Source organism: Helianthus annuus, chromosome 12, assembly GCF_002127325.2.
Source record: "Helianthus annuus cultivar XRQ/B chromosome 12, HanXRQr2.0-SUNRISE, whole genome shotgun sequence".
NCBI lineage: Eukaryota > Viridiplantae > Streptophyta > Magnoliopsida > Asterales > Asteraceae > Helianthus > Helianthus annuus.
The window spans coordinates 100,858,363-100,886,056 of record NC_035444.2 but is presented as its reverse complement, the minus strand read 5'-3'; the positions used below and the strand labels follow the sequence as shown (position 1 = coordinate 100,886,056).

General features: G+C 40.6%; 1 protein-coding gene across 1 annotated transcript in view; it reads left to right on the top strand.

The window, feature by feature from the left end:
* The first annotated feature begins 11,970 nt into the window (after window positions 1–11,970).
* Window positions 11,971–27,694, top strand: part of LOC110896998 — a 71,665-nt gene continuing 55,941 nt past the window's right edge. The window contains exon 1 of the mRNA XM_022143963.2: window positions 11,971–12,198. Within this exon, the coding sequence (XP_021999655.2) occupies window positions 11,971–12,198 (228 nt within the window). The remainder of the gene's footprint in view (window positions 12,199–27,694) is intronic.

Sequence of the window (27,694 nt, the reverse complement as noted above, 5' to 3'; positions counted from 1 at the left end):
TGGCTTCGATTTAACTGGGGGCAGTGTCTCTTAAAGTGACCTTCAGCGCCACAATGAAAACATCCTTTGCTGCCCTGTTGCTGATTCTGTGGTGCTTGCTGCTGCTGCTGGCGATCCTGAGTTGCAGCCCGTGGGCTCCTACAATCCTTGGCCTCATGACCCATCTTGAGACACCTCTGACAACGACCCTTGTTGCACTGGCCACTGTGGTGTCTGTTACAATTGTTACACCTTGGGTGATTCCCTCGATATCTACCCTGCCCGTGACTACCAGAAGACTGGGGCTCTGGTAGTCATCTGTCTTTCGCTGTTGCGCCTGGGACTGGACCGAAGTTGAACCCTTGCTGGAGGTTCCATCCCATTTCCGCTTGTTGTCACTGAAATTAGCAGTAGTGGTAGTGGTAGCACTAATACGTTTAGGCAGCCTGATCTGTTCCACTGCCTGGTCTGTAAGACGATGAGCAAGACGCGTAATATCCTGGATATTAGCAAGGTTAGCCGATGTCACATGACTTTGAATTTATGGTGCTAGCCCTTTGAGATACAACTCAATACGCTTGATAGGAGGGTCCACCATAGTTGGACACAAGATGGCCAGCTCGTTTGACCTTTTAGTATATGCCTCAATTTCTGACCCAGTCATCTTCAGGTTAAAGAACTCCACTTCCAACTTGTGGATGTCATCACGAGTACAGTATTCCCGCTTGATCAGTTCCTTGAAATCGTTCCATGGGGTGGCGTTAGCAGCTGCCAGCCCTACCATCTGAACTTGCGCATTCCACCAAGTCAGTGCAATGCCTTCGAGAGTACCAGTGGCGTACTTCACCCTACGAGCCTCAGGGCATTCACACATCTCAAATACAGACTCGAGCTTTTCAAACCAATGGAGGAGTCCAACTGCTCCTTCCGTGCCACTGAATATGCTAGGACGACAGTCCATGAAGGTCTTAAAAGTGCATACAGGTTGCTGAGCGTGTTGACCTCCTGCTTGTGCGGCTGCAAGTGCCGCAGCAACTTGTTCGTTAATTAGAGCCGTCAACTGGGCTTGAGTCATGTTAATGCGTCCAGCCATCGATTAGTCACATAGAGTTCATACACGTTACATTAAACACAAAGACATGTTCTGAAATACGAGTTGTCACAGCCTGATCTGTGAGGTGATGAGCAAGACGAGTAATATCCTGGATGGTAGCAAGGTTGGCCGATGTCACATGACTTTGAATTTCTGGTACTAAGCCTCTGAGGTACAGCTCAATACGCTTGATGGGAGGGTCCACCATAGTTGGACACAAGATGGCCAGCTCGTTTGACCATTTCGTATACGCCTCTATTTCTGACCCCGTCATCTTCAGGTTAAAGAACTACACTTCCAGCTTGTGGATGTCATCACGACTATAGTATTCCCGCTTGATCAGTTCCTTGAAATCGTTCCATGGGGTGGCATTGGTAGCCGCCAACCCCAGCATCTGAACTTGCGCATTCCACCAAGTCAGCGCGATGCCTTCGAGAGTACCAGTGGCATACTTCACCCTTCGTGCCTCAGAGCATTCACACATTTCGAAGACTGACTCGAGCTTCTCGAACCAGTGGAGTAGTACAACTGCTCCTTCTGTGCCACTGAAAGTGCTAGGACGAAAGTCCATGAAAGTTTTGAATGTGCATGCAGGCTGCTGAGCAAATTGGCCTGTTGTGTAGACAAGAGGGAATAAAAATTAAACACGAGAGTTGGGTTGAGAGAGTAGGATCTAAAGATCCTAGAGTAAGTTGCCATAGCAGGTTATACCTCCTGCCTGAGCGGCTGCGAGTGCCTCAGCAACTCGTTCATTGATCAAAGTCGTCAACTGGGCTTGAGTTAGGTTAACGCGTCCAGCTATGATCTTCATACCAAAGAAAATATGGGTAAGGAGAGGTTCGCGAAAGTGCGATGACAGAAGAGAGTAAGCACATATGTGTTCACAAGCAATAGTTGTTACGTTTATCTAAACATACCATGAGCAAAGTTTCTATGTAATCTAACAAGTAGGCAATGCAAACATAAGTCATATCACCTAGAATGTTGAGTCTTGCACGTGGAGCGAGGTGTCGTTGTGGATCGTTGAGCACTGTACAGGTTATAGTCTAGTTTTAACAAAAACTTTTTCCCCTTATTAAAACCGAGTTCACTATAACCAATGGCTCTGATACCAATCTGTCACACCCCCAAAATCCACACGCGGAGTATCACCGTCTCGAGGCGTGACATGACCGGGATCAAGCCACCAATCATATTGAACAATGTAAGTAGTAAATGTAATTCAACCAACAATATGAAAGGTGTTCAAATCACAAGTATAGTTCAATGTTTAGCAGAAGCATAATTGTAAAACCCATCGTAAGTATAAGTTTGAAATGTCATAAATGTTTAACATGGTATCCACGATCCATGTCCCACAACGATTGCACCTCCCTGTTCAAGCTCCATGAGTACCTATTGACCTGCAAGGCATGTAACAACGAGTCAACAACAAAGTTGAGCGAGCTCACAGTTTGTTGTTTAGTTATCGTGTTCGTTTCGTAAATCATGAGTTCATTTTGTAATCCATGTATCGTATTAATTTGTATCGCGGTCTCCCAGACATGTGAGCGAAGATTAGTGGGGGCTTCCCATGTGATACTAGACCGAGTGTATCGACTGCTACAAAAATGTAAGAGGTGCCCTAAGTCAATGTCTATCAGCATTGACCCTTTGCCCATAGTCCATTAGTACACGCCCGTTCGAACGACACGGTGTGAGGTTTGTTAAACCTAATAGCGCTATTAACTAATGACCCGCTCGCCATAGGCCTCGGCAATTAAGTCGATATGTTGAGGGACTTAAATGATAGAGGTTTGGTCTAGTGTGTAATCTTGGCATCCTACTCCCAGAGGATGGTAGTAATTTTTGTTTAGTTCGTTTACCCATTCCCAACCCTTGGGAATCCCATGCCTTGGAGAGAGTGTGAACTCACCTTGGTTTGCTCGGCAGATAAACAAAATGGTCACTTGAGTTATATGTGGTCAATCACGTCCTAACATGGTTACCATACAAAGTCAGGTCTACGTTCAAATATTGCACATAGGCTAACAGGTTACGAACACGTATTGATCATAGCAAACACGTAGAGCATGTTAACAGTCAAAAACACACATGATACCCACATTGTGCGACTCGGGTGATTGGGCTGTTGAACTTATACGAGCCCAATCATCTTGTGCGATCCAATAATAGAGCCCAAAGACAACCGGCCCAACCTATTATACGATCAGCATAGCTTGTGCGATCCACAATGGGTTGTGTGATCTGATCCAAACCCGGCCCAAAATAATAATACAATCCACAGACTTGTGCGGCCCAAACATTTAGCAGTTAACAAATGTTGTGCGGTCCGGATGGACTTGTGCGATTGTATTTTGGGCTATTCGGCCCAACAACATAACATGTTCAACAGGTGTGTGTGTGGCCCAAGCCTTGTGCGATCGGCACTGTCTTGTGCGATCCACAAGTCTTGTGCGATCATGCATAACTAATCAGTACTCTGTGCTTTATGTGCTTGTACCCGGCTTGTGCGATGCACCTTGTGTGATCAGATCAGGTCCTGCGTGACCTGATCTTGTGCGACCGAAGGGGGCTTGTGCGATCTGTTACCTAATCTCCTAATTTTAGGCAATTAGATTAAATCATTCAACAGTTTCCTTTTTCAATGACTCAATCATCACAATCACAGTTTCTATCCAAACAATAATCGATCAAAGCAAGCATATTCCAACCGATTTCTCATGAACCCTAATTATGAATGACACATGAATAATAATCGTAACACTTAAACATATCTACATGATTCATGCTCTTGATCACTAGCATGCATATCAATATAACAATTCTACATATCATCCGTATATGAACTTATATCAGCCGATTAGCAAGCATTCGATTAATAATCATCTTTATTAATTCCTATCATGATCTAATCATACACATGTGAGCCGAATGACTACCCTAAATTCCATTACAATCAATTACGAAGCATCCTAAGGCTATCATGCAGAACCACATCAATCACAACATCAATCAAATCATATAACCAATAATAAGAACACTAAAATGTGCATTCCTCTATGGTGTATCAAACTCTTTCTGGCCTTTGCTGTCAACCACAACATCAAGGTGTATCAAATGGACATAAAATGTGCATTCCTATATGGTAAGATTCAAGAAGAGGTTTATGTTTGTCAACCTCCAGCCTTTGAGGATCCATTTAATCCAAATCATGTCTACAAGCTGAATAAAGCTTTGTATGGCCTAAAACAAGCACCAAGGGCCTGGTATGAAACTCTTTCCACCTTTCTACTTTCCATTGGTTTCACTAGAGGCAGAATTGATAAAACACTGTTTTTAAAATGGAGAGGGAAGGACTTGATGATTGTCCAAATTTATGTGGATGACATCATTTTTGGAAGCACATGTAACAAAATGTGTGAAGAGTTTAGGCAACTAATGACAGCTGAGTTTGAAATAAGTGCAATGGGTGAACTCCAGTGTTTTCCTTGTCTCCAAGTAAAACAACTGCAAAATGGCACTTTTATCCATCAAGGCAAATATGCCAAAGAACTTTTACAGAAATTTGATATGGATGATTGTAAGCCATGCAATATACCCATTGCAACCAACAAACTAGTCATGTCTGATGAGAAGGATGAATTGGTTGATCTGACCTTATATAAAAGCATGATTGGGTCTTTATTGTACCTAACTGCATCTAGACCAGACATCATGTTTGCAACATGTTTCTGTGCAAGATCCCAATCAGCCCCTAGAATGTCAAACCTTATTGCTGTAAAAAGGATATTCAGATACCTCAAAGGTGCTCCCATACTTGGTATCTGGTATCCAGCTGATGGTAAAATTGAGCTTTCAGGTTTCTCAGATAGTGACTTTGCTGGATGTGACAAGACAAGGAAGTCCACTTCAGGAGGGTGCCAATTCCTAGGCAATTGCTTAGTGTCTTGGCAAAGCAAAAAGCAAGCAGCTGTTTCCACATCCACTGCTGAGGCAGAGTATATAGCTGCTGCAAGCTGTACAGCCCAACTACTTTGGCTTCAAAATCAGTTGCTGGATTTTGGTAATCACTGCCTTGAAGACACCACTCATGTTGGATAGCCAGGCAGTAGAAAATTTCATCAAAAATCCAGTCTCTCATTCTACCACCAAACACATTGACATCAGACATCACTTTGTGAGGGATGGCTATGAAAAAGGTTTGATTTCTCTGCATCATGTTCCAACTAAGGATCAGCTGGCAGATGTGCTAACCAAAGCATTAGACACATCTACCTTTGAAAGCTTGATCTCTAGGATTGGCATGCTAAACATGGAATAACAGGCAAAATCCTATTTTTCTATGAATAAAAGCATTAAAATGTTTTCAGAAAATCAAAAATCCATCCTTAAAAATAGCTAAAAATGAAGTTTTCATTAAAATCCTTAAAAGTCTGCCATAACCATTGATGAGTTCAAAAGTCTGTTCTACTCCAAAAGTCTGTCCACTGCTGAAAATCATCCCCTGCTCTCTCATTCCTTTGATAAACACTATTGTTCAAAAGCAGTGTTGTATCCACTGATAGAAAAAATCATCCACTGCCTTCAGTACTGTTACATCCACTGCCTTCATCAGTAATTTTCACGAAAGTACTGTCCTTCACTTCATCAGGGGATGGTATGTGGACAGTACATAGTGGTCAGTCCTTTTGTATCCGCTGCCATGTCAGCACTCACTTTTCCACCATAAAACCCCCATTCTAAACCCAAACTGGGTTTACTGTCGAATTGAATTCTTAAAAATTCTCTTCTTAAAGCAGTTTCTTCATCTTTCGTCAAATCCCTTCACAAATTTCTTCGATCGTCTTCTTCAAAATGACTAAATCGAAGTCCTCCGCAAAATCTTCCAAAGGGGCCTCTCAAAAGGCTAAACCCACAGAAATTCCACACAAACCTTCTCACAATCTTCTGGGTCTTCTCACAAAACCCGACACCATCGACACCCTTGGTTCCATCCTCGATATGATCACTGCTTCAAAGTACAAAACTTTGCTTATAGCAGATGCTCCCATCTACCTGCAAACCCAGAGAGAGTTTTGGAAAAACTGTACCCTTGACAAACAAGGCGAAGATGTCAAAGCCATTAAGTCCTCTCTACAGGGAAAAGCTGTCATAATAACACTACAATCCATCTTGGAGGACTTTCAACTCAACGATCAGGAAGGTAAAAATTCTTTTCCTAAAAATGAGTTAAAAATTGTCTTCATTGAAAGAGGGTATGCAGACACAATGATGAAGAGGGATACCTTACAAAAAGGTTTCTTCCCTTCTGCAACAAGGTTTTTATTTCATACCCTCCTTATGTGTGTTTCAAACAAAACCACTGCTTTTAATGAAATACCATTAAAGATTCAAAACCTAGGGTATGCTATTCTTCAAGAAGAAAATTTTAATTATTCCCAGGTAATCTTTAATGATATGGTTAAAAATGTTGAAACAAAATCATTCTTACTGTTTCCAAGATTTCTAAGCTACTATTTTGAAAAGAAATTCAGTAAGGATGATCTTTCTTTAATAAACCAGGGTGACTCTTTTCAAATGCATAACTTAACTACTGAAACTTTTACAAGAATGTCAACACCTTGCAAAACACAAGCAGAGGTGCCTGAGTAGAATTTAGCAGCAAATACTGCTCCTCAGGTACCTGCTGCTGAGCCCACTGCTCAAGGTGATCAAAGTGGCAAAACATCTGCTTTGAAACCCACACCTACAATCACCAAAAAGCCACAGAAAAAGAAAACTCAAAAACCCCCCAAACCCATCAAAAAGGCAACTCTGGAGGATGAGATACCAGAGCAACTGCATGTGACAACACAAAAGTCACAACAAACCACTGGTGCTACTTCCTCACAGCAGTTGGTAAAAATATCTCAAACCATAGCTGAAACTCCTCCTGTCTCTTCTCAAAAAGAACAGGTTGTACAACAAGGGACACCACTCTATGATGCTCTGGAATCACTCGTTTCCATCATCCACAGCCCAATGCCCGGGGCAAATTATCTTTCCACATCCAGCCTCACATCTACAATTCCCACACCAACCAAACTTTTGTTGGATGCAATTGATTTGAACCAGGCACAAACCAGACCTTCTTAATCACCTGTTCAAGAGAATATGCCTTAACAACAGATTGGGCCTGATGCATCAATCTTTGCTAACCCACCAACACAACCTGAGGAGGTTACACCCCTTGAGTTACAAGTAACTCTTGGTGGTATTCCAAGTGAAGCAGCCACTACAAGTGTTAAACCCACTAGTTTACACTTGGACAGTGGTTACTTCCTTGGAGGCAATTCCTTCTATAACACCTCTGATATCTGCTAGTGAGTTTGTTCTGACCACTTGTTCCATCAAAAGATTATCAAGTGTTGATGGAAGAAGACCCCAGTACCAAGAAAAAGGGGCATCAGTTGTTGATGTTTGGAGTACACTCCCTACCTCAACCTTTGATAAAACCACTGCTAGTGGGAAATCAGATGATCCCATTAAATTGGGTGATGGTTTAAGGTACCAAGAATTGACGAAATGTGTTGAAAAACTGGATACTTCGGTTGCAGAAATCAAAGAAACGCTGCAACAGTTGTTAACAGTACAAAAGGTGCAATCCCCTGCTGATACAATAGTTATTCCACCTCAAACATCTGCTCCACAAGCATTTGTTGCAAATGAGCTCTGGAACTTCTTTCAACCTTTTCTCCAACAACAACAATAACTGGATGATCAGCAACATGAAGAACATGTTCAAGAGCTGAGAAACACAATGGAGTCTAGGTTCAAGAACACACAAGCTGACATCAAGGCTATAAAGGCCCATCTGTTGACAACCATTGGCACTGCTCCTCCAACAGTTCTTTTTATTGATGAACTCCCCCAGATAATGCCAAAAAAGGGGGAGAAAATTCAGGAGTGGAGGAAGAAAGGAATTGATAATGGTCTGTATATTGAGCCAGAAAAGGATGCTATGCTCAGAAAAATTCCCTTGCCAGATGGGAGCAAGAAGGTTGATGTTACTCAAAATGCACTTGATGAAGGAGTAGCAAGTGTAAAAAGAGATAGAGCGGAAAAGGATATGTCAAGGTGGAATGAAGAAAAAATAGCTTACATGGAGCTGAATGCGCAGGGTTGTTCTGGGCTAAAGGATGTTCAAAATCCTGAGCCAAAAAGAAATCCTACTAGAAAAGTACGGAAACCAAAGTCCACACCATCCAGACTTACTAAGCATACTTCAAAACCACCATCCAAAAGCCACCAACATCAAACCTCCACCCAAACAGTTGCTGAAACTCCTGCTGTATCAACATCTGCTGGTACTTCAGTTGTTTCAACAACTTCTCTCACTACAACACACACCACTTCAACACACACTACAACCACTGCCATACCACCACCACCATCACCACTTAAAACAACATCTCCACCATCACCTCCAGTCAAAAAGCAGAAGACAGCAGATCTTACAACATCTGTTGTAATGACAACAGTGGTTGGAACACCAGTTGTTTCAACAGCTGTTAGTCAATCACAAACCACTGCAACTCAAGTCACCACCACTGTTCCGCCCAAAACATCTTCTGCCTCTCCTAAAATAAAAAAGAGAAGGATTATCATACAAGATGATGATTCTCCATCACCACCACCAACATCTTCAAAATCTCTAGCACTTGTCACAATTCCAAATCCCATTCCTTTCTCTTCAGCTCAAATTCAAAAGCCATTACCTCCTACAGGTGTTTTATTTCCTTTGGAACTCATAGTAGTTAAGGAAGAAATCAAATCTTTATATTATGAGGATGACCCTTCTAAAAGGAGTTTGCCATCAGTTGAAGGATATCCCAGGCCAAACAATATTGAAGAATATTTGAAAATCAAGGCTAAGCAAGAAGAGGATATCTCAAACAAGAATAAACAAGGGAAATCTGATAGAGAATTTCAGCAAAACTATCAGTTTCTACTCACACAGGTCAGATCTTTGGAGCAATTTGCTAAAAATGTAAGTCAGCAAATCTTAGAAAGGGTAGATAAGTCCTTGAGAAAAGACTACATTGATAACATCATGACCTACAAGAAATACAAAGGAGAGAAATATATGTGCAAAGAATGGACCATTTCTGAACTTGAAAATGAAGCAGCCAGGATAGAAGAAATGATTAAAAATAAGGTCAAACATACTCCTTCCGAGAAATTCAAGAAGTTTGAATCTGACAAAGCTATAGAGTTGAAGAGAATGAAAGAGGAGCTGATAGCAGCTGATTATGGGTCAAAGAATTCAGTGTCAAAGTGGGGAGAAGATAGGGTCAGGGCCACCTACAAAAAGCTAGAGGAACTTAGAAAGAAAGATCCAACAGTTCCACAAAAGCCTGACTATCCTGAAGCAGAGGTTTCAAAAAGACCATCAAAATTGCAAAACAGGAGATCCACTGCTCCAGCTGGTGCAACCATCTTTAAAAGAAGGCTACAAAAATAGTTGGCTGCTGAAACAATCCAAGATCTAATAGCTGGTGATAACCTTGTAAAAGAGGGGATTAAGATGATGATTAAAGAAGATCTTGGATTAGAACAATCTGCAAGTACTGCTCAGACAGTCATGAACAGGCCTGCATCACCAAACACCTCTTCAAATAAACATATCCCAAGAAACCCATCAGACTCAAAAGTACTAAAGTGGAAAACTGACAAACAGACCCACGTACTGACTTTGCTCAAGTCTAGTGGAGAAGTGAAGAACATATCAAGGGAACAAGCTCTTGGCATGTGTCTTGAAGACTTACAGGATCTTCTTGATCTTCCACTTAGCAGGGATGATGATGACATAGATGCCTTAGCCTTTGAACTTCAACTCAAAGGGCAAATAAGGGAACTGCTGATGAGGCAATAAAGATCTACAATAATGAAGAGTTTTGGCATTATCTGTTCTAGGGGGAGATTGTTGGGATTGAACCATACCAGAAGAACAGATAATTAAAGCCAAAACTGGATCAGGTTAGTGGATCCAGAATAAGCAGATGTTATGCATACAAGTCTCTCCCCTTGAAAGTGGTTTCAACATCTACTGACCTCCTATCTACTGATCTTACAAACTGCTGACCTACAACTACTGATCATGACAAGTACTGCTGGGTTTACAACAGTGGAAGGATGCAACAGCAGTTTTGTTTACTTTATGTAATGTAATATCAGTAGTTAGCATAGTAGAGGTTGTACAGATCAGAGGTTAGAGTTTGTTAGGAGGGTAGACGTCACTTTCATGGTGACGTCAGCTTAGATGCTTCAGTAGTTTGCTCGTGCCTATAAATAGAACAGTGCTCTGTATTGTTCTATTAGCTCTTTCACCATCTTCTTCCTGCACGAACAAATACTGTGAGCTCGGGCTGAGGGGGAGTTCGTATTCATTCATGCATTGTAATCATTATTGAAATAAATTCAATCTTTCGGTTCTTTGTGGAAAATGTTTGATTAAAGCAATTCTCCTGTTTGATTGTGTACAAAGTTTGTTTCCATTATAATTCCACTGCACAACTCATTCATCTTCATCTTATTTCAAACGTAAAACACAATCAAAACCAAACTCAGATCCTAACAATCACTAAATTGCTTAGGTAATTTTTGACCAAAACAATTCCGCACGTGCATGGCTTTGTGAACGTGTGGAGATCGTGGGAAGCTTGCACATTTAGCAGATAGTTAGTTAGTTTAGTTATTTCTAATTTAAAAAGGGGATAACAAGCTTGAGTTAAAACACTTGGCTAATTTTAGCAAACACACACTCTCGAAATAGTTCTCAACAGCTCTCAACAGTTTACTTGGCGATTTCATACATTTTTGCACTTTTGCACACTAGTGATCCTTGTAACAAGCTTGTTATCATCCCGACTTGTAACAACCTTTTGTTTAATCTTAGTTGGTGATCGGTAGTTTCCATCACCCGAGGTTTTTTATGCCGGAGATCAACTCTTGATCAAGGGCTTTTTCCTCGTATAAATCCTTGTGTCAATTGCTCATAATTTTCAAGTTATTCATACATTAGTTCAAGCATCATCCCTCACAACAAAGATTTGGTTGCATTATCCTTGCTTGATTTTTGACCAAAACAATCATCATATTTGTAGATGGATGCAGGGGCAGAGCCAATAATATGAACCAAGGCCTCTTTGATGGCTTTGATGTCAGCCTGAGTGTCCTTGGATCTTGCATCAACCATATTTCTGAGCATTGCCAATTGATGGTTGTGCTGAGTTTCTGCAAGTTCTCTTTGAGCTTTAATGATTTGTTAAACTGCATTCCAGAGCTCTTGAGAATACTGTTGTGGTGTAGGTTGACTTTTGGAAACTTCTACCAACTGTATAATCATATCTTGCATGTTGTTAACAGTGGTTTCGATTGTGTTGAGTCTCTCCGTCAATTCCTCATATCTTAAACCATCACCCAAGTTAATGGGATCATCTGATTTCCCACCAGCAGTGGTTGTATCAGCAGTTGGACTAGGAGAAGTCTCTAATGGTTCATCCACTGATGCCCCTTTTTCTTGGTGCTGGGGACTTCCCTCTGTAGTAGATACCTTAGTAATCACACCAGTGGTTAGTTTAAATATACCAGTGGATACCTTGATAGCATTAGCAGTGGTTGCCTTCAAGGGAGTCTTATTGATGTAACTACTGTCCAGGTGTAGATCAGTGGATCCAACACCTATAGTAGATGCTCCACTTGAACTACTAACAGGAACTTCATGAAACTCCTGTAGTGTAACCTCGTCAACTATTTGTGGGATAACCAATTGAGGTATTTCAGACACAGCCATTGTTGTGGTTGTACTCTCAGTAATGTGTTGGTGAGAGGGGCTGTTTTGAGTCTGAAGCTCAATGGCATCAAACAGAGGTATTATTGATGGTGGTAATTGTGAAGAAGGGATAGGAGTTGAAAGAGAATTTGCCCAGGGAGAAGGGCTATTAAACATATCCTCAAGTGAAGTATATGCCTCATTATGTGGTGTCCCTGTGCTTACAACCTGTTCCTTTTGTGAGGAAGCAGGAGGAGTTAAGGCTTTGGGTGGAGATCTGAACAACTGTTGTGGGGAAGTAGCAACAGTGGTTGTTGGTGACTTTTGTGTTGTCACTGGATTAACTTCTGGGATCTCATCTTCCAGAAGGTCCTTTTTAGATGGGTTGGTGGGCTTTTTGGGAATTTTCTTCTTGGTCTTTTTAGTGGTTTTTGGTGGGGGTTGCACAGCAGTGGTTGTGCTATTGTGTTCACCAAGAGCAGTGGGTTCAACAGCAGAAACCTGAGGAGCAGATATGGACTCATCCAAATTTTGCTCAGGCTCCTCTGTTTGTGTTTTTGAAGGTTTTGACTCTGACAACCTTGTAAAAGTTTCAGCAGATAGACTATTAATTTGAAAAGAAGTACCTTGGACAAGCACTTGTGCATTGTCTTTTGGTACTTTCTGCTGTAAATATAGCTCAAAAACCTTGGAAACAACAGAAATGGTTTCTTCTTTTCTTTGATATTATTAACATTTTTAACCAAATCATTGAAAATCTCTTGGGAGTAATGAAAATCCTTTTAAACCATAATAGGATATCCCAAGTATTGAATTTTCAATGGAATTTCATTGAAAGCTGTTGTTTTGTTTGAAACACAGATGTGCAGGGTATGGAATAAAAATTTCATGTGAGGTGGAAAATTTCCCTTTTGCAAAGTAGCTTTAGTCATTTGACCCTCATACCCTCTTTCGATTAAATCAGTTTGATACTCATCTTTAGGGAAAGAAGTTTTACCTGTATGATCATTCATCTCAAAAACTTCTGATATGGTTTGAGGTGTAATTGAAACAAGAATTTCTCCTACTTTTGAAGTGATATCCCAAGGCTTTTTGTCTTGAACATCGACTTTTGCATTTTTCCAAAAGTCACATAGGGTTTCTTGATAGATGGGTGCGTTGCAGGTCAACAAAGTTATATACTTTGAAGATGAGAGAGCATCAATGATTGAAACAAATGACATTTGTTTAAGAAACCACTGATGGACAATATCAGTGGTTGACAGCAATGATAATGGGAACAGTGGCTGATTTTAACTATCAGTGGATAGCCATCAGTGATTAAAACACTCATGTTTTGATCAACAGTCATTAACAATGAAAGTGATGAAACAGAGGTTGTCTTTCAGTAGTGGATAATTTTCAACAAATCAGATGTTTGAACCAAATAGTGTTTATGGCAGACTTTTAAGGATTAATGAAAATTTTCTTTTTTAACTATTTTAAGGATGGATTTTTGATTTTCTGAAAACATTTTAATGCTTTTTATTCATAGAAAATCAGGATTTTGCTTGTTATTCCATGTTAAGCATGCCAATTTGAGAGATCAAGCTTTCAAAGGTGGATGTGTCTAATACTTTGGTTAGCACATCTGCAAGCTGATCCTTAGTTGGAACATGATGCAGAGAAATCAAACCTTTTTCATAGCAATCCCTCACAAAATGATGTCTGATGCCAATGTGTTTGGTGGTTGAATGAGAAACTGTATTTTTGATGATATTTTCTGCTGCTTGACTATCCAACATGAGGGGTGTCTTTAAAGCAGTGATACCAAAATTCAGCAATTGATTTTGAAGCCATAACAGTTGGGCTGTGCAGCTTGCAGCAGCAATATATTCTGCCTTAGCAGCGGATGTTGAAACAACTGCTTGCTTTTTGCTTTGCTAAGATACTAAGCAATCACCTAGAAATTGGCACCCTCCTGATGTGGACTTCCTTGTTGCATTGCATCCAGCAAAGTCACTATCTGAGAAACCTGAAAGCTTAACATTCCCATTAGCAGGGTACCAGATATCAAGCGTGGGAGCACTTTTTATGTATCTGAGTATCCTTTTCACAGTTATGAGGTTAGACTTCCTAGGGGTTGATTGGGATCTTGCACAAACACATGTTGCAAACATGATATCTGGCCTAGATGCAGTTAGGTACAATAAAGACCCAATCATGCTTCTATATAATGTTTGATCAACCAAATCATCCTTTTCATTAGTCATGACCAGCTTGATTGTTGCCATGGGTGTACTACATGGTTTACTTTCATTCATCTCAAATTTGTTTAAGAGTTCTTTAGCATATTTGCTTTGATGAATGAAAGTACCATTTTGTAGTTGCTTTACTTGGAGGACAAGAAAGCACTGTAGTTCACCCATTGCACTCATCTCAAACTCAGATTTCATGAGTTTTCTGAACTCTTCACACATTTTGTTACATGTGCTTCCAAAAATGATGTCATCCACATAAATTTGGACAATCATCAGATCTTTCCCTCTCCATTTTAAGAACAGTGTTTTGTCAATTTTGCCTCTTGTGAAGCCAATAGAGAGAAGAAAGGTGGAAAGAGTTTCATACCAGGCTCTTGGTGCTTGTTTCAACCCTTAAAAAGCTTTATTTAGCTTGTAGACATGATTTGGATTAATTGGATCCTCAAAACCAGGAGGTGACAAACATATACCTCTTCTTAAATCTTATCATAGAGGAATGCACATTTGATATCAATTTGAAACACCTTTATGTTGTGGTTGACAGCAAAGGCAAGGAACAGTCTGATAGCTTCCAATCTGTCTACAGGGGCAAAGGTTTCATTATAATCAATGCCCTCTTCCTGTCTGAAACCTAGAACGACAAGCCTTGCTTTATTCTTGACAACAATGCCCCTTTCATCAGTTTTATTTTTGAAGACCCACTTTGTGCTAATAGGACTCACACCTTCTGTCAGTGGTACAAGTTCCCATACATGTTGTCTTTTAAACTGTTGGAGCTCTTCTTGCATAGCTTCTACCCAACTGTTGTCTTTTAGTGCCTCTTGGTACTTGATTGGTTGATGGAGTGATAGAAGGCCAACAAAAAGACAGATGTTTTGGGATTGATTTCTGGTGAGAACCCCTTCACTGTGCCAATGATTTGATCAGGTGGATGAGACTTTAGGAAGATTAAATCTCCCTTATATGGAACAATGGCATTAAAGGGTGAAGGCCGCAGATGTGAATCATCTGAGCTAACAACTATTGTTGACTTTGGTGATCCAACAACTGTTTGAAATGGAGGTGGAAGGATAGGAGGAATTTATGTGGCACCATGTTGATTTTTATCCACTGTTTGCAGATTTTTATCAACAATGGTTGAAGATGTGGAAGCAGAGGTTGAAGGGCTACTTTGATCAACAACTATTGATGTAGCAGTGGCTGAGCTTTAACAGCTGTTTTGAACATCTGCTGCTCTGGCAATGGATGTGAATTTCTGTTGTGGAATTGTAACTTCATATCCATTGTCTGGTGGAGGAGTTTGAGGTGAACCTGCACTATTAGTCTTGACATAAACATTTTCAAAAGTAAATTTATCAAGATCAAATAACTCAGCAGGGTTTGCAGGGATTTTCAATGAAGAAAGTTCATTGAACTTTACATTCAAAGTCTCTTCCACACAGCTAGTCCTAGTGTTAAACATTTTGTAGGCCTTGGCAGTGGTTGAGTATCCCAAATGATAACCACAATCTACTTTGGCTGCAAATTTCGAAATTGAATCTTTTAGGTTTAAAATGAAACTAGGGCAGCCAAATACTTTAAAATATGAGATCAGTGGTTTGATTTTATATAGAATTTCATAGGCAGTCTTTTGATGCCTGGGATTGATCAAAACTCTGTTCTGGATATAGCAGACAGTGTTTACAGCCACTGCCCATAAAGTTAATGGCAAACCTGAATTTGCAAGCATGGTTTTGGTAGCCTCAATCAATGTTCTATTCTTCCTTTCAACAACCCCATTTTTTTCTGGTGTCCATGGGATGATGTACTGCCTTACAATCCCTTTTGACACACAAAACTCATCCAACTCCCTATTTCTGAATTCTATGCCATTGTTACTCCTAAAGACTTTTATTGGCAAGTCAAATTGCTTCTCAACCTGTTTGACAAAGTCTTGCAAAATGCCTGCAGTCTCATCTTTAGAATGTCAGAAATAAGTCCATGTAAACCTAGAAAAATCATCGGCAATAACCAAGCAGTATCTTTTCTTTTTAAGGCTCACGATTTTTACTAGGCCAAACAAATCAATGTGCAGCATTTGCAAGCACTTGGTTTTTTTGGACTCTTCAATGGACTTAAATGACCTGTTATGTTGTTTTCCTTTTAAACAGGAAACACAATGCTCAGGACAGGTGAATAATTCTTGTGGGAGACCTCTTACAAGGCCTTGTTTTTGACAAAACAGTGATTGTCTTGATATTTGTGTGCCCCAATCTTCTGTGCCATAGTTCTGTCTCTTTGTTAGAGGCAGCTGAGAACAGACAGGCATCAGTCATAGGGCTCCTTTTTGACAAATCAACTACATAAACATTGCCACTTCTTTGAGCAACAAGTTGATTTTTTCCAGTTTTTATTATTTCTTAAATCTTTTTGACCATTTCTGGTCCAACAGTTGTCACACCCCGACCACGTAAAACAACAAAACGTGGCGGAAACGTCGGGGAGTGTTGTAACAGAATCATTGTTTCACAACCATGGATTAAACAAATTTCGTTTTATTGAATTAAATGAGTTACAATGTCTTAACAATAAAGAAACATAACAAAATTAACTAGTCTTGCATCTTTTAATGTCACTAAGGCCTCGTCCAATCCTATGTGAGCATGCATCAATATCATCATCAATAGTCATCAACTATAGTACCTGAAACACATGTGAAAATACGTCAGCATAAAAATGCCGGCGAGTACATAGGTTTTATGAAAAACAGGATAACCACCAAAAACTTGTCATAAATCCAGTTTAAATGTTTGCTTTTATAAAACGTTTGAAAATCGATGATAGATAGGTATAGTTAAAAAGAATGATGTAAGGTTAACTGAATAACCAAGTAAAAAGGAGTTTGTATAAAACAAATTGTTTTGTAGAACAATGTCTTGTGAAATATGTTATTTGTGTAAAAAATGTATAAGTCCAAATGAATGATTTAAATAACGCTACGCCATGTAATATAATACAAGCACTTATATATAGGAAGTACCAGCGGCGTATCCACCATGCTTGTATCACATTACACACGTCTCTTACTCAAATCACTTACCCACATAAACCACCAATGTAAATTGCCCATGTCTAAACCGTTGTCAAATGTCAATCAAGTAATGTGTAAACAAAATGTCATGTATGGCAAGTGAAATATGTAACAACCAAACCATAGGTAAGAATGCACAAACAATGTACTAAGTATGCGACAGATGGACATACATAGCATGATACAAAGTATAAAATGTCTTGTAAAACGATGTACTAAGTATGCACACAATCGGCATACATAGCATGTGATGTAAAATGTATAAGTATGATGAACATACATAGCATGAAATGTTATGTAAAACGATGTTCTAAGTATGCACACAATGGGCATACATAGCATGTGATGTAAAATGTACTAAGTATGATGAACATACATAGTGTAAAATGTTATGTAAAACGATGTATTAAGTATGCACACAATGGGCATACATAGCAAAAACATAATGAAATCATGTACTAATAGTGTACTAATGAACATAGCAAGTATATGATATAAAAGCATGAAATCATGAAAGTAACAAGTAGGCACATGTGTTTCACCCCAAAATGTTTGGAAAACAGTAAAAGAGGGGTCTATGTACTCACTTGAGGGTGCTTAGAAGTCTTAGGATAACCACCAAGCAAAGCTAGAAGATCACGGAATCAAACGGCACCTATATAGGTATCTACATTAATAAACGGACTTATCGGAGGATCGGGTAGTACGAGGTTTCATAAACCAAATGAGTATTGGAACTCATATGATATGGTCTAACAAAGCCTACATACTAAAATGAAACCTAACCTAAGTGCTTACGACCCATTACGACCCGTTTAGGTAGCTTACGCTACTTTAACGCGTCGTTCACGTAAAACGCGTTCGGAAAGCCTAACTAGTCCTATGACAAGTATTATATGCCTTAACATGTCTAATATTGTTGCTAAATCAGTTTAGATGTCAAAAATTAAGTTACATATGCTTAAAATGAATTTATGCGTAAAAAGGGCATTTTGGTAATTTACCTAAGGCATAAGAACTACTTATCATATAACTACTTAAACGTTGTGACCATAAGCTATAACTCGGAAGGTTATTCCCTATACAACTATGGTCACCTAATGTGTTTTGTCGGATCCTAAAGATCGACCAATGGGTCGGGTTCGTAAGCATAAGCGATTGATTAGATCGCTTACCTTTACGACCCCAAACAAGCACAAATCTAAAAGCGACGAGTTAAACATGCTAGAACATGTTTAGCAAAGTTAGAAAACAGGTTTGGTATTAAAACAAACGGTTTTAATACCCTAGAGTAGTTTGGTTACAAAATACGCGAGAAAACGCATTTTGGCCGAAACTACGACTCGTCACTGAGCCTAGATAACGTGGTAATCAGTAGGTATAGTTACTAGGGACTATAACCATCGTGATTACGCTCACGTTATGAAGTTCAAACGAACTTCGCATTGACAATAAACTGGTTAATGCAGAAAGTCAAACGCAGTTTGACTTTAACGCTAAAACGAATGACAAGCGCGAAAGAAAACTTACAGAAAGTCCCCGCAAGGTTTGATTCCAAGTAATCTCAGGTAGGAAGTGTAAAACACAACCACTAAGAGAAAAACTCAGATCAAATGTGAGGGAAATGAGCAAGATAAGGTGGGTATTTATAGATAAACAAGAACCGTTAGGATCATTTCTTGGAAAAGAGGGCACAAATCTTGGCCATACAAGTGGGCACAAGGTTTTGAATACAATGGGTAATGAAATACCAGTCCATAGAATGAAAATCAGGGATTAAAAACCATGGGAACAAGTGGAAAGGACCAGGTTCAATGTTTCTGCATTCTGCTGGTCTGAAGGTGGCTTACGGATCGTATGAGGTCCCTTACGGTCCGTAAGGACCTCTGGTGCTGGCAGAAACTTTCACAAAATGACAGAACAGGACCCTGTGACTCCGAACTTGGTTTTTGATGCGTTTTGGCACGTTTAAGCCCCGTTAATCCCATTTTAATGCTCTAAAATGAAGTTAAAATATAGGGAACATAAAACATGCTCAAAAATATGCCGGATGTCGGTTCGTTTGGCCGTATGATTGCGTTGTTCGGTTAATTACGACGGAAGTCGTAACGAACGCAAAAACGGTCCAAATTGCACGACGAAAGGATTTTTGACAAGACAAACACTAAAACATAATATTTTAATGCTTACATAAATTTTTGGAAGTCCGGAAGTATTCAGAACGTAAAATATGCGCGAAAATGCAAACTTATGCACTTTTTGACGCTTTTAGTCCCTGAATGAGCATAAAGTTTATTTTAGCACACCGAACACCTCAAAGCCTATTTCTAAGCTATGTAAAGGATATTTAGGGTGTGTTTAACTTATGGCCATGTTCCGGAATGTTCATTACAGTTCAAATTGACATACTTTCGCAGTTTGTCGAATTTAGTCCCTGTAAGTGAATAAACTTGATTTCGGCATACCAAACCATCCAAAACTTATTTCTAAGTTATGTAAGGGTTATTTAAGGTATGTTAAGCCTATTTCACTATTCCGGGGTGTTTTTTGCATTAAACTGGTTATATTTACGCATCAGATCGCGTATAACCTTCCAGAAAGCGATTTAAGGCCTGAAATCGAACAAGAATCAATATGTGCAAACGATACACATATTTATACAAATCCCAAGTAAGAAATACAATATTTCATTGGTTTGGTATTTGTTTGATGGACGTGCTGACACAGGTGTCACAACAGTCTTGCAACTCTCCTTAGTAAAGAATGACCCATAACCTTTGTCACTTATTGTGAGACACTAAGGAGGTTGAATTTTAGATTGTCAATGAGATTGACATTTTCAAACTTGACTTTTCCAGACTGAAATGTTACAGACCCCAATACCTTTCCTTTACTATTATTACCAAAAGATATATCACCCCCTCCATGAGTTTTGAATTCTTTGAGTAGGGCTCTACATCCAGTCATGTGCCTGGAGCCTCCACTATCTACATACCAAAGACTATCTAAGCATGCAGAAGCTCCCTGCACATCAAGTAAATAATTAGTTCAGGAGGGTCTCCAAAGCCAATAAGGCTTTGGATGGGGTCACAACAGTGTCAGAGTTAAGTCCAGGAACATGGACAGTAGTTAGCTTAGGGGTTTGAACAACTTTTTTAGCATTTCTCTCTAACCACTGTTATGGGCCATTTCCTATCATATGTTGATATCCAAAGGGATGCCTGTTAACTTTTGGTTTAGAAGGCTTTTTGTAAACCTCATAAACATATGGGAACCCTTTGGTATGGAGGTTGACCTTTTCCTCTTTGGAATTGGTTGGCAGGTGGTGCATCTGTCACTTGCACATCTCTTGGAACAATTCTTTTGTTCAGCTATTTTGTAATAGCTATTTGGACAGACACAAATGGTTGTTTCTTGATTGGTTGATTTGATGAACTCATGGGTGTTCTTGTAGTGTATTCTTTCCTTTTAACCGCAAAAGTTTGGAGATACACACACTCATGAGTGAGATGGTTTGATTTTCCACAAATGGTGCAGCTTTTTGAAGGCTCAATGATGCTTGTTTTGTTAATGTCATAAGCTTTTAAGTGAAAACAATCTTTTGCTAATTGATTTTTCTTTTCACATAAGTCACAAAACAAATTTTTTACTTTTTCTCTCTTTTTCCTCTTTTCAAATTCCTTTGCAACAGAGTTTTGAACCACTGTTGGGATGTCCTTAAGAGGAATTACCTTGGCCTTTGGTGCTTTCACACCATCCACTGTGGAAAAATCCATGGATTTGAAATTCTCAAGGATGTCACACTCATCTGACCAGGTGGGTTTAAATTGGTATTTCTCAATCTCCTCAAAGGTTGAGGACCCCTCTGGTTTTTCAAGTGCGATATTACCATTTTTATCAGTTATTTTTATTTCTTGACCATCCTTGTTTGTTGGTATTATCTCAACAGTGTTTTGAATAGACTCATATGCAGTAGTGTTTTCAACTTGGTCATTTTTCTTAAAACCTATGCCAAATTTTACATTGCTTTTGATCTGTTTTTCAAGCATAATTTCATAACCTTTGCAGGACTCCACCCATTTTTCATATGTGATTTGGATGGATTCCAACTCCTTTTTATAGGCTTGATATTTTTCTATCATGGTCTGGAGTTGATCCTTGGTTATGCTATGCTCATGCTTGAGGCTGCAAATTTCACTTTCTTTTTCTGACAATTTGATTTTCAGTTCTTTAACAGATTTTTCAAATTGTATTTCATCCTTTAAGATTTTGTCTGTTACACCCCCAAAATCCACCCACGGAGTACCACCGCTTGAAGGCGTGACATGACCAGGATCAAGCCACCAATCATATTGAACATAGCATTTAAATATTAAAAGTAATCAAAACAACCCATCACAATATAACTGGTGTTCAACAAAACGTAATTTGAGTAGCGGAAGCATAAGTATGTAAACCCAATGTAAATCATAAGTTCAATTGTTAAACGTTTAACATGGCATCCACGATCAATGCTCCACAACGACCTGCCCTTCCCTATGCAAGCTCCATAAGTACCTAAGGTCCTGCAAGGCATGCAACAGAGAGTCAACAACTAGTTGAGCGAGTTCACAGTTAATAGTTCAGTAATTGTATTAGTATAGTAAGCCTTGTATTCGTTTGTTAAGTCATGTATCATACTAGTTCGTATCGCGGCCCTCTAGGCATGTATGCGAAGATTAGGGAAAATTTCTCGAGTATTCTAGACTAGGTATATTTGTATCGCGGCCACCCGGCATGTGTGCGATGTTTAGTGTATAGTTCGCGGCCTTCCTAGGCATGTGTGCGAAGATTAGTCATATTATCGCGGCCAACCCCGGCAGGTGTGCGAAGATCAGTTCTATAAGTATCACTAGTCTAGTCGTATCTTATCAATAACCCTTCCTCACCCGAGAACCATATAACTAAGTTCCATAAGCTAGGTAAGTACAAGTAAATAATCCAAACCCATTCCCACCCTGGGAACCCCACGCCTTGGCTGTGTGAACTCACCTTGGTTTGCTCGGCAGATACATAGAAAGGTCAAGTCTAGCTACTAGTGGTCAACCACGTCCTAACATGGTTACCATACAAGTCAGATTTTGGATTCAAGTATTGCACATAGGTATCACATAAGTTAACACGTTACGAGCACGTATAAATCATAGTAAACAGTTAACAGTCAAGTAGCATGACATATTCGGCGTGTGCGATTAAAATAAGCCCAATAGTAATCGGCCCAACATGTTGTGCGATCCACAACATGTTGTGCGATCCGTAATAACCCGGCCCAACACATAAATAAGCCCAACATAAAGGGAGTCCAAACCTATACAGCCTAGTAAATGATACATCTTGTGCGATCCGGATGGGCTTGTACGATCCGGTCGCCTTGTGCGATCCGAACGGGTTGTGCGATGGTGATTTGGGTTGTCCGGCCCAAAAGCGTAACAAGGTTCAATGTAAGTGTGTGTGGCCCAACATCTTGTGCGATCGGCACCAGCTTGTGCGATCCACAAGATGTTATGCGATCATGCATCAGCTGATGGTACACGGTGCTTAGTGTGTTGGTACCCTGCTTGTGCGATTGTCTTGTGCGATCAAATCAGACCTGGTGTGATTTGATCTTGTGCGACCGACAAGACTTGTGCGATCCGTTTAAATTACCCGAAAACATGGCAATCAGTTACATGATTTAATCAGTTTCCAATTTTACAAATCAATCAACAGGTAATCGGTTTCAATCATGGTAATTTTCGATCAAATAAGACAACTATCCTTTAATCCATATGAACCCTAATACCATACATATGAACAATATTCATAACATATCATCATGCTTCATATACTTGATCACTAACATGCATACTAACATAATATCACGACATCCATCCGAAAGATATCATAACACAGCCGATTAGCAAGCATTCGGTTCTAGTTCATCATGTAAACAATTCGAGAACAAGCTATGATAGCCGATTATCATCATCACACACATCTGATTCATAAGAACATCATCACATAGTACAATATTGTTCTTCATACATGCTACCCTAATCGTTTAATCAAAACATGGAATCATGACAACATTCAATCATGCAATTGACAATAACACACTAACCGATTAGAGAGGGAACAAGGTTTGATCCGAACAAGGAAGGATCTTCGATGGAGAGGATGTTGTTGCCGTCGAGTTCGTGAGGGAGAGAGAGAGCACTAGGGTTTTGTGTGTGAGGGTGTTTTGCAAAATATGAGAAGGTTACTAACACTCTAAGTGTTAATCGATCTAATGGGGATGGGCCGAACCCACACTTGGGCTGCCCTATAGGTTTCGGTTACAAGCAATACGGCCCAAATGGGCTTGTGCGGTTCGGTTCATTTAACATAAACACATTCACATAACATAACATGCATTCATTAAAAGCACATATCACATAATTACATATAGTCAAAGCAAGTTACATCAAAGTACAACGAAGGGTTCTGAAATACGAGTTGTCACATTATCCCCAACTTAAAAGAAATTTCATCCCGAAATTTGGTACGTACACACTGAGGAAGCTAGGTAAGTTGTATCATTTACTGGTTTTCCTGGGGTGTCACATCCTCCCCCCGTTGATCTGGAATTTCGTCCCGAAATTCCGTGGTAGCTTCAGCCTCAGTAGTGGTTGTACTGTTCGCGAACAATTGGGGGTACTTTTCTTTCATCTGATCTTTGCGTTCCCAGGAGAACTCTGGGCCACGACGGGAGTTCAAACGAACTCGAACAAGAGGGATTCTCTTGTGCTTGAGGACCTTAACATCCCGGTCCGTGATTTCAACTGGTTCCTCGACGAAGTGCAACTGTTCGTCGATAGTGAGTTCTTTCAAAGGAATTATGAGGGTCTCATCTGACAGGCATTTCTTCAGATTCGACACGTGAAAAACATTGTGAACTGCACCAAGTTCAGCTGCTAAGTTCAGTCTGTAGGCTACTTTGCCTATTCTTTCTATGATCTCGAACGGTCCGACATACCGCGGATTGAGCTTACCTCGCTTGCCAAAGCGAACCACACCCTTCCAGGGTGAGACTTTGAGTAAAACCCGGTCCCCGACCTGAATTCCAACGGCTTCCTACGCTTATCCGCGTAGCTTTTCTGACGGTCGCGTGCTGCCGCCATGCGTTGTCTTATCTGTGCAATCTTTTCCATGGTGTCCACTATAAGTTCTGGACCCGTGATCTGACTATCCCCCACCTCTGCCCAACAGAGAGGTGACCGACATTTACGCCCGTACAATGCCTCAAATGGAGCGGCTTGTATGCTGGTGTGATAACTGTTATTGTACGAAAAATCCACTAAAGGGAGATGCTTTTCCCAGCTGTTGCCAAAATCGATAACACATGCCCGAAGCATGTCTTCTAAGGTTTGAATCGTGCGCTCAGACTGCCCATACGTCCGAGGGTCATAAGCCGTGCTCATATCTAACCGAGAGCCAAAATCCTTGTGCATTGCTTGCCATAGTTCTGATGTGAATCGTGCATTGCGATCCGAAATGATAGATGTGGGCACCCCGTGCCTTGAGACCACTTCTTTCAAGTATATGTCTGCTAGTGTCGAAAACTTGTCTGTTTCTTTGATTCCCAAGAAATGAGCAGACTTGGTGAGTCGGTCCACGATCACCCAAACAGTATCGTTCCCTCGCTAGGATCTAGGTAGGCTTCTAACAAAATCCATGGAAATTTCCTCCCATTTCCACTGTGGTATCTTTGGTTGTTGAAGTAAGCCCGCTGGTTTCTGATACTCTGCCTTGACTCTCGCACAGGTCAAGCACTTGCCGACATAGGTAGCGATGTGGGCCTTCATGCTAGGCCACCAATACGTAGTTCTGATGTCGTGGTACATTTTATCTGACCCTGGATGTACCGAGTAGCGGGACTTGTGAGCTTCATCCATTACCAGCTCGCGTAAGTCTCCATAAAGTGGAACCCAAATACGCCCCATTACATAGTAGGCACCGTCTTCCTTCTGTTCTAATCGTTGCCTTGAGCCGCTAGCGCTTCAGCCCTGACGTTTTCTGGTTTTAATGCTTCTACCTGAGCATCTCGTATCTGTGCAGGAAGACTAGACTGAATGGTGAGCTGCAATGCTCGTACGCGCTTAGGTGTAGTGTCTTTCCAACTGAGGGCGTCAGCCACAACATTGGCTTTGCCTGGATGGTACTTGATGGCGCATTCGTAATCGTTCAAAAGTTCGACCCATCTTCGTTGACGCATGTTCAAATCCTTTTGCTTAAGTATATGCTCAAGACTCCTGTGATCGCTGTAAATAGTGCACTTGGTACCGTACAGGTAGTGTCGCCATATCTTAAGCGCGAAAACAACAGCTCCCAGCTCTAAATCGTGCGTCGTGTAGTTCCGTTCATGAACCTTGAGTTGACGAGAAGCGTAAGCAATAACTTTATCCCATTGCATCAATACATAACCAAGACCCTGTATCGACGCGTCACAATAAACTACAAAATCATCCGTGCCCTCTGGCAATGAGAGAATAGGTGCGCTGCAAAGCCTATCCTTTAGGTACTAGAAAGCAGTTTCCTAAGTATTACCCCAACGATAGGTGACACCTTTCTGTGTCAGTAGTGTAAGCGGCTGTGCGATCTTCGAGAAGTCTTTGATAAATCGTCTGTAGTAACCCGCCGAACCCAAGAATTGGCGTATTTCCGTTGGAGTGCGAGGCGCATGCCAATTCCTGATTGAATCTACTTTGGATGGATCAACATGAATCCCATCCTTGTTTACCACGTGGCCTAGAAAGTGGACTTCACGAAGCCAGAAGTCACATTTTGAGAACTTTGCGTATAGTTGTTCCGTTCGAAGGAGTTCCAAAATCAATCGTAAGTGCTGCTCGTGTTCCTCCTGACTCTTGGAGTAGATCAGAATGTCGTCGATGAAAACGATGACGAATTTGTCTAAATAAGGCTTGCACACTCTGTTCATTAAATCCATGAATACGGCAGGTGCGTTCGTTAGCCCGAATGGCATAACTAGAAATTCTTAGTGACCGTAGCGAGTTCTGAATGCGGTTTTGGAGACGTCCTCATCCCGGACTCTCAGCTGATGGTAACCTGACCTCAAGTCTATCTTGGAGTAGTAACTCGACCCTTGCAACTGGTCGAATAAGTCGTCTATACGAGGAAGGGGATAACGGTTCTTCACCGTCACCTTGTTAAGTTCTCGGTAGTCTATGCACATCCTGAAGGTACCGTCCTTTTTCACGAATAATACCGGAGTTCCCCAATGCGAAGAGCTTGGACGAATAAAGCCGTTTTCCAAGAGCTCTTGTAGCTGCTTTGACAGTTCTTCCAGTTCAGTTGGAGCTAAACGATATGGTGCTCGAGCTATGGGTGCTGCTCCTGGAGCGAGCTCGATTTGAAATTTGACCTGACGATGTGGCGGTAGTCCAGGTAAGTCTTCAGGAAACACCTGTGGAAAGTCACGTACAACTGGAATATCCTCCAACATCTTTTCTTTTGCTGATGCATCAGTAACGAGTGCTAGAATGGCGGTGTGCCCCTTTCATAAACATTTCTGAGCCTTCAAGAAGGAGACGATGCCAACCACAGCACCACTCTTGTCGCCTTGAATTTCGAGGGGTTCCTCGCCCGAACGAGGAATGCGAACTATCTTTTCCTTGCATAAGATTTCTACTTGGTGTTGGGGTAACCAATCCATCCCAATAACGATGTCAAAGCTTCCCAAGACTATGGGAATAAGATCGATGGAGAACGCTTGACCGGCTAAGACAATATTACAACCCCTGACGACATGCATGGCTTCTAGACTCTTACCATTAGCTAACTCTACGACATGTTTGGTGGTTAAGAGTGTTGGTGTACGTTTTAACATTTTACTTACTTTCAAAGATATATAACTTGTATCAGCACCCGAATCAAACAAAACAGTAACGTAAATATCGTCGAGGAGAAACTTACCCATAACTACATTGGGATCATTCCTTGCGTCGCCCTGGCCCAGCACGAAAGCACGACCCCGAGCTTCGTTGCCGTTGTTGTTTCCCCCGTTGTTGTTGTTCCCATTGCCCTGGTGATTGTTGTTGTTGCGATTCTGGTTCTGGTTCAACTGAGGGCAATCACGTTTAAAATGACCTTCAGCACCACACTGGAAACATCCCCGGTTTCCTTGCTGTGGCTGCTGTTGCTGGTTTTGTGGAGTTGGTTGTCACACCCCCAAAATCCACCTGCGGATAACACCCGCTTCGAGGGCGTGACTGACCAGGATCCAGCCACCAATTATACCGAATAATTAAATTGTTAACAAAAGTAATACTTACTAACCATAAGATTAGCAAATATCAAGTTCAGAGTTTAAGGTTTCAAGTTCAAACAGTTAATAAGTAGCGGAAGCATAAGTAAAGAAGTTTAAACAAAGTTCATATTTCAAAATAAGGTGACACCCAACACAAGGGTGAACAGACACT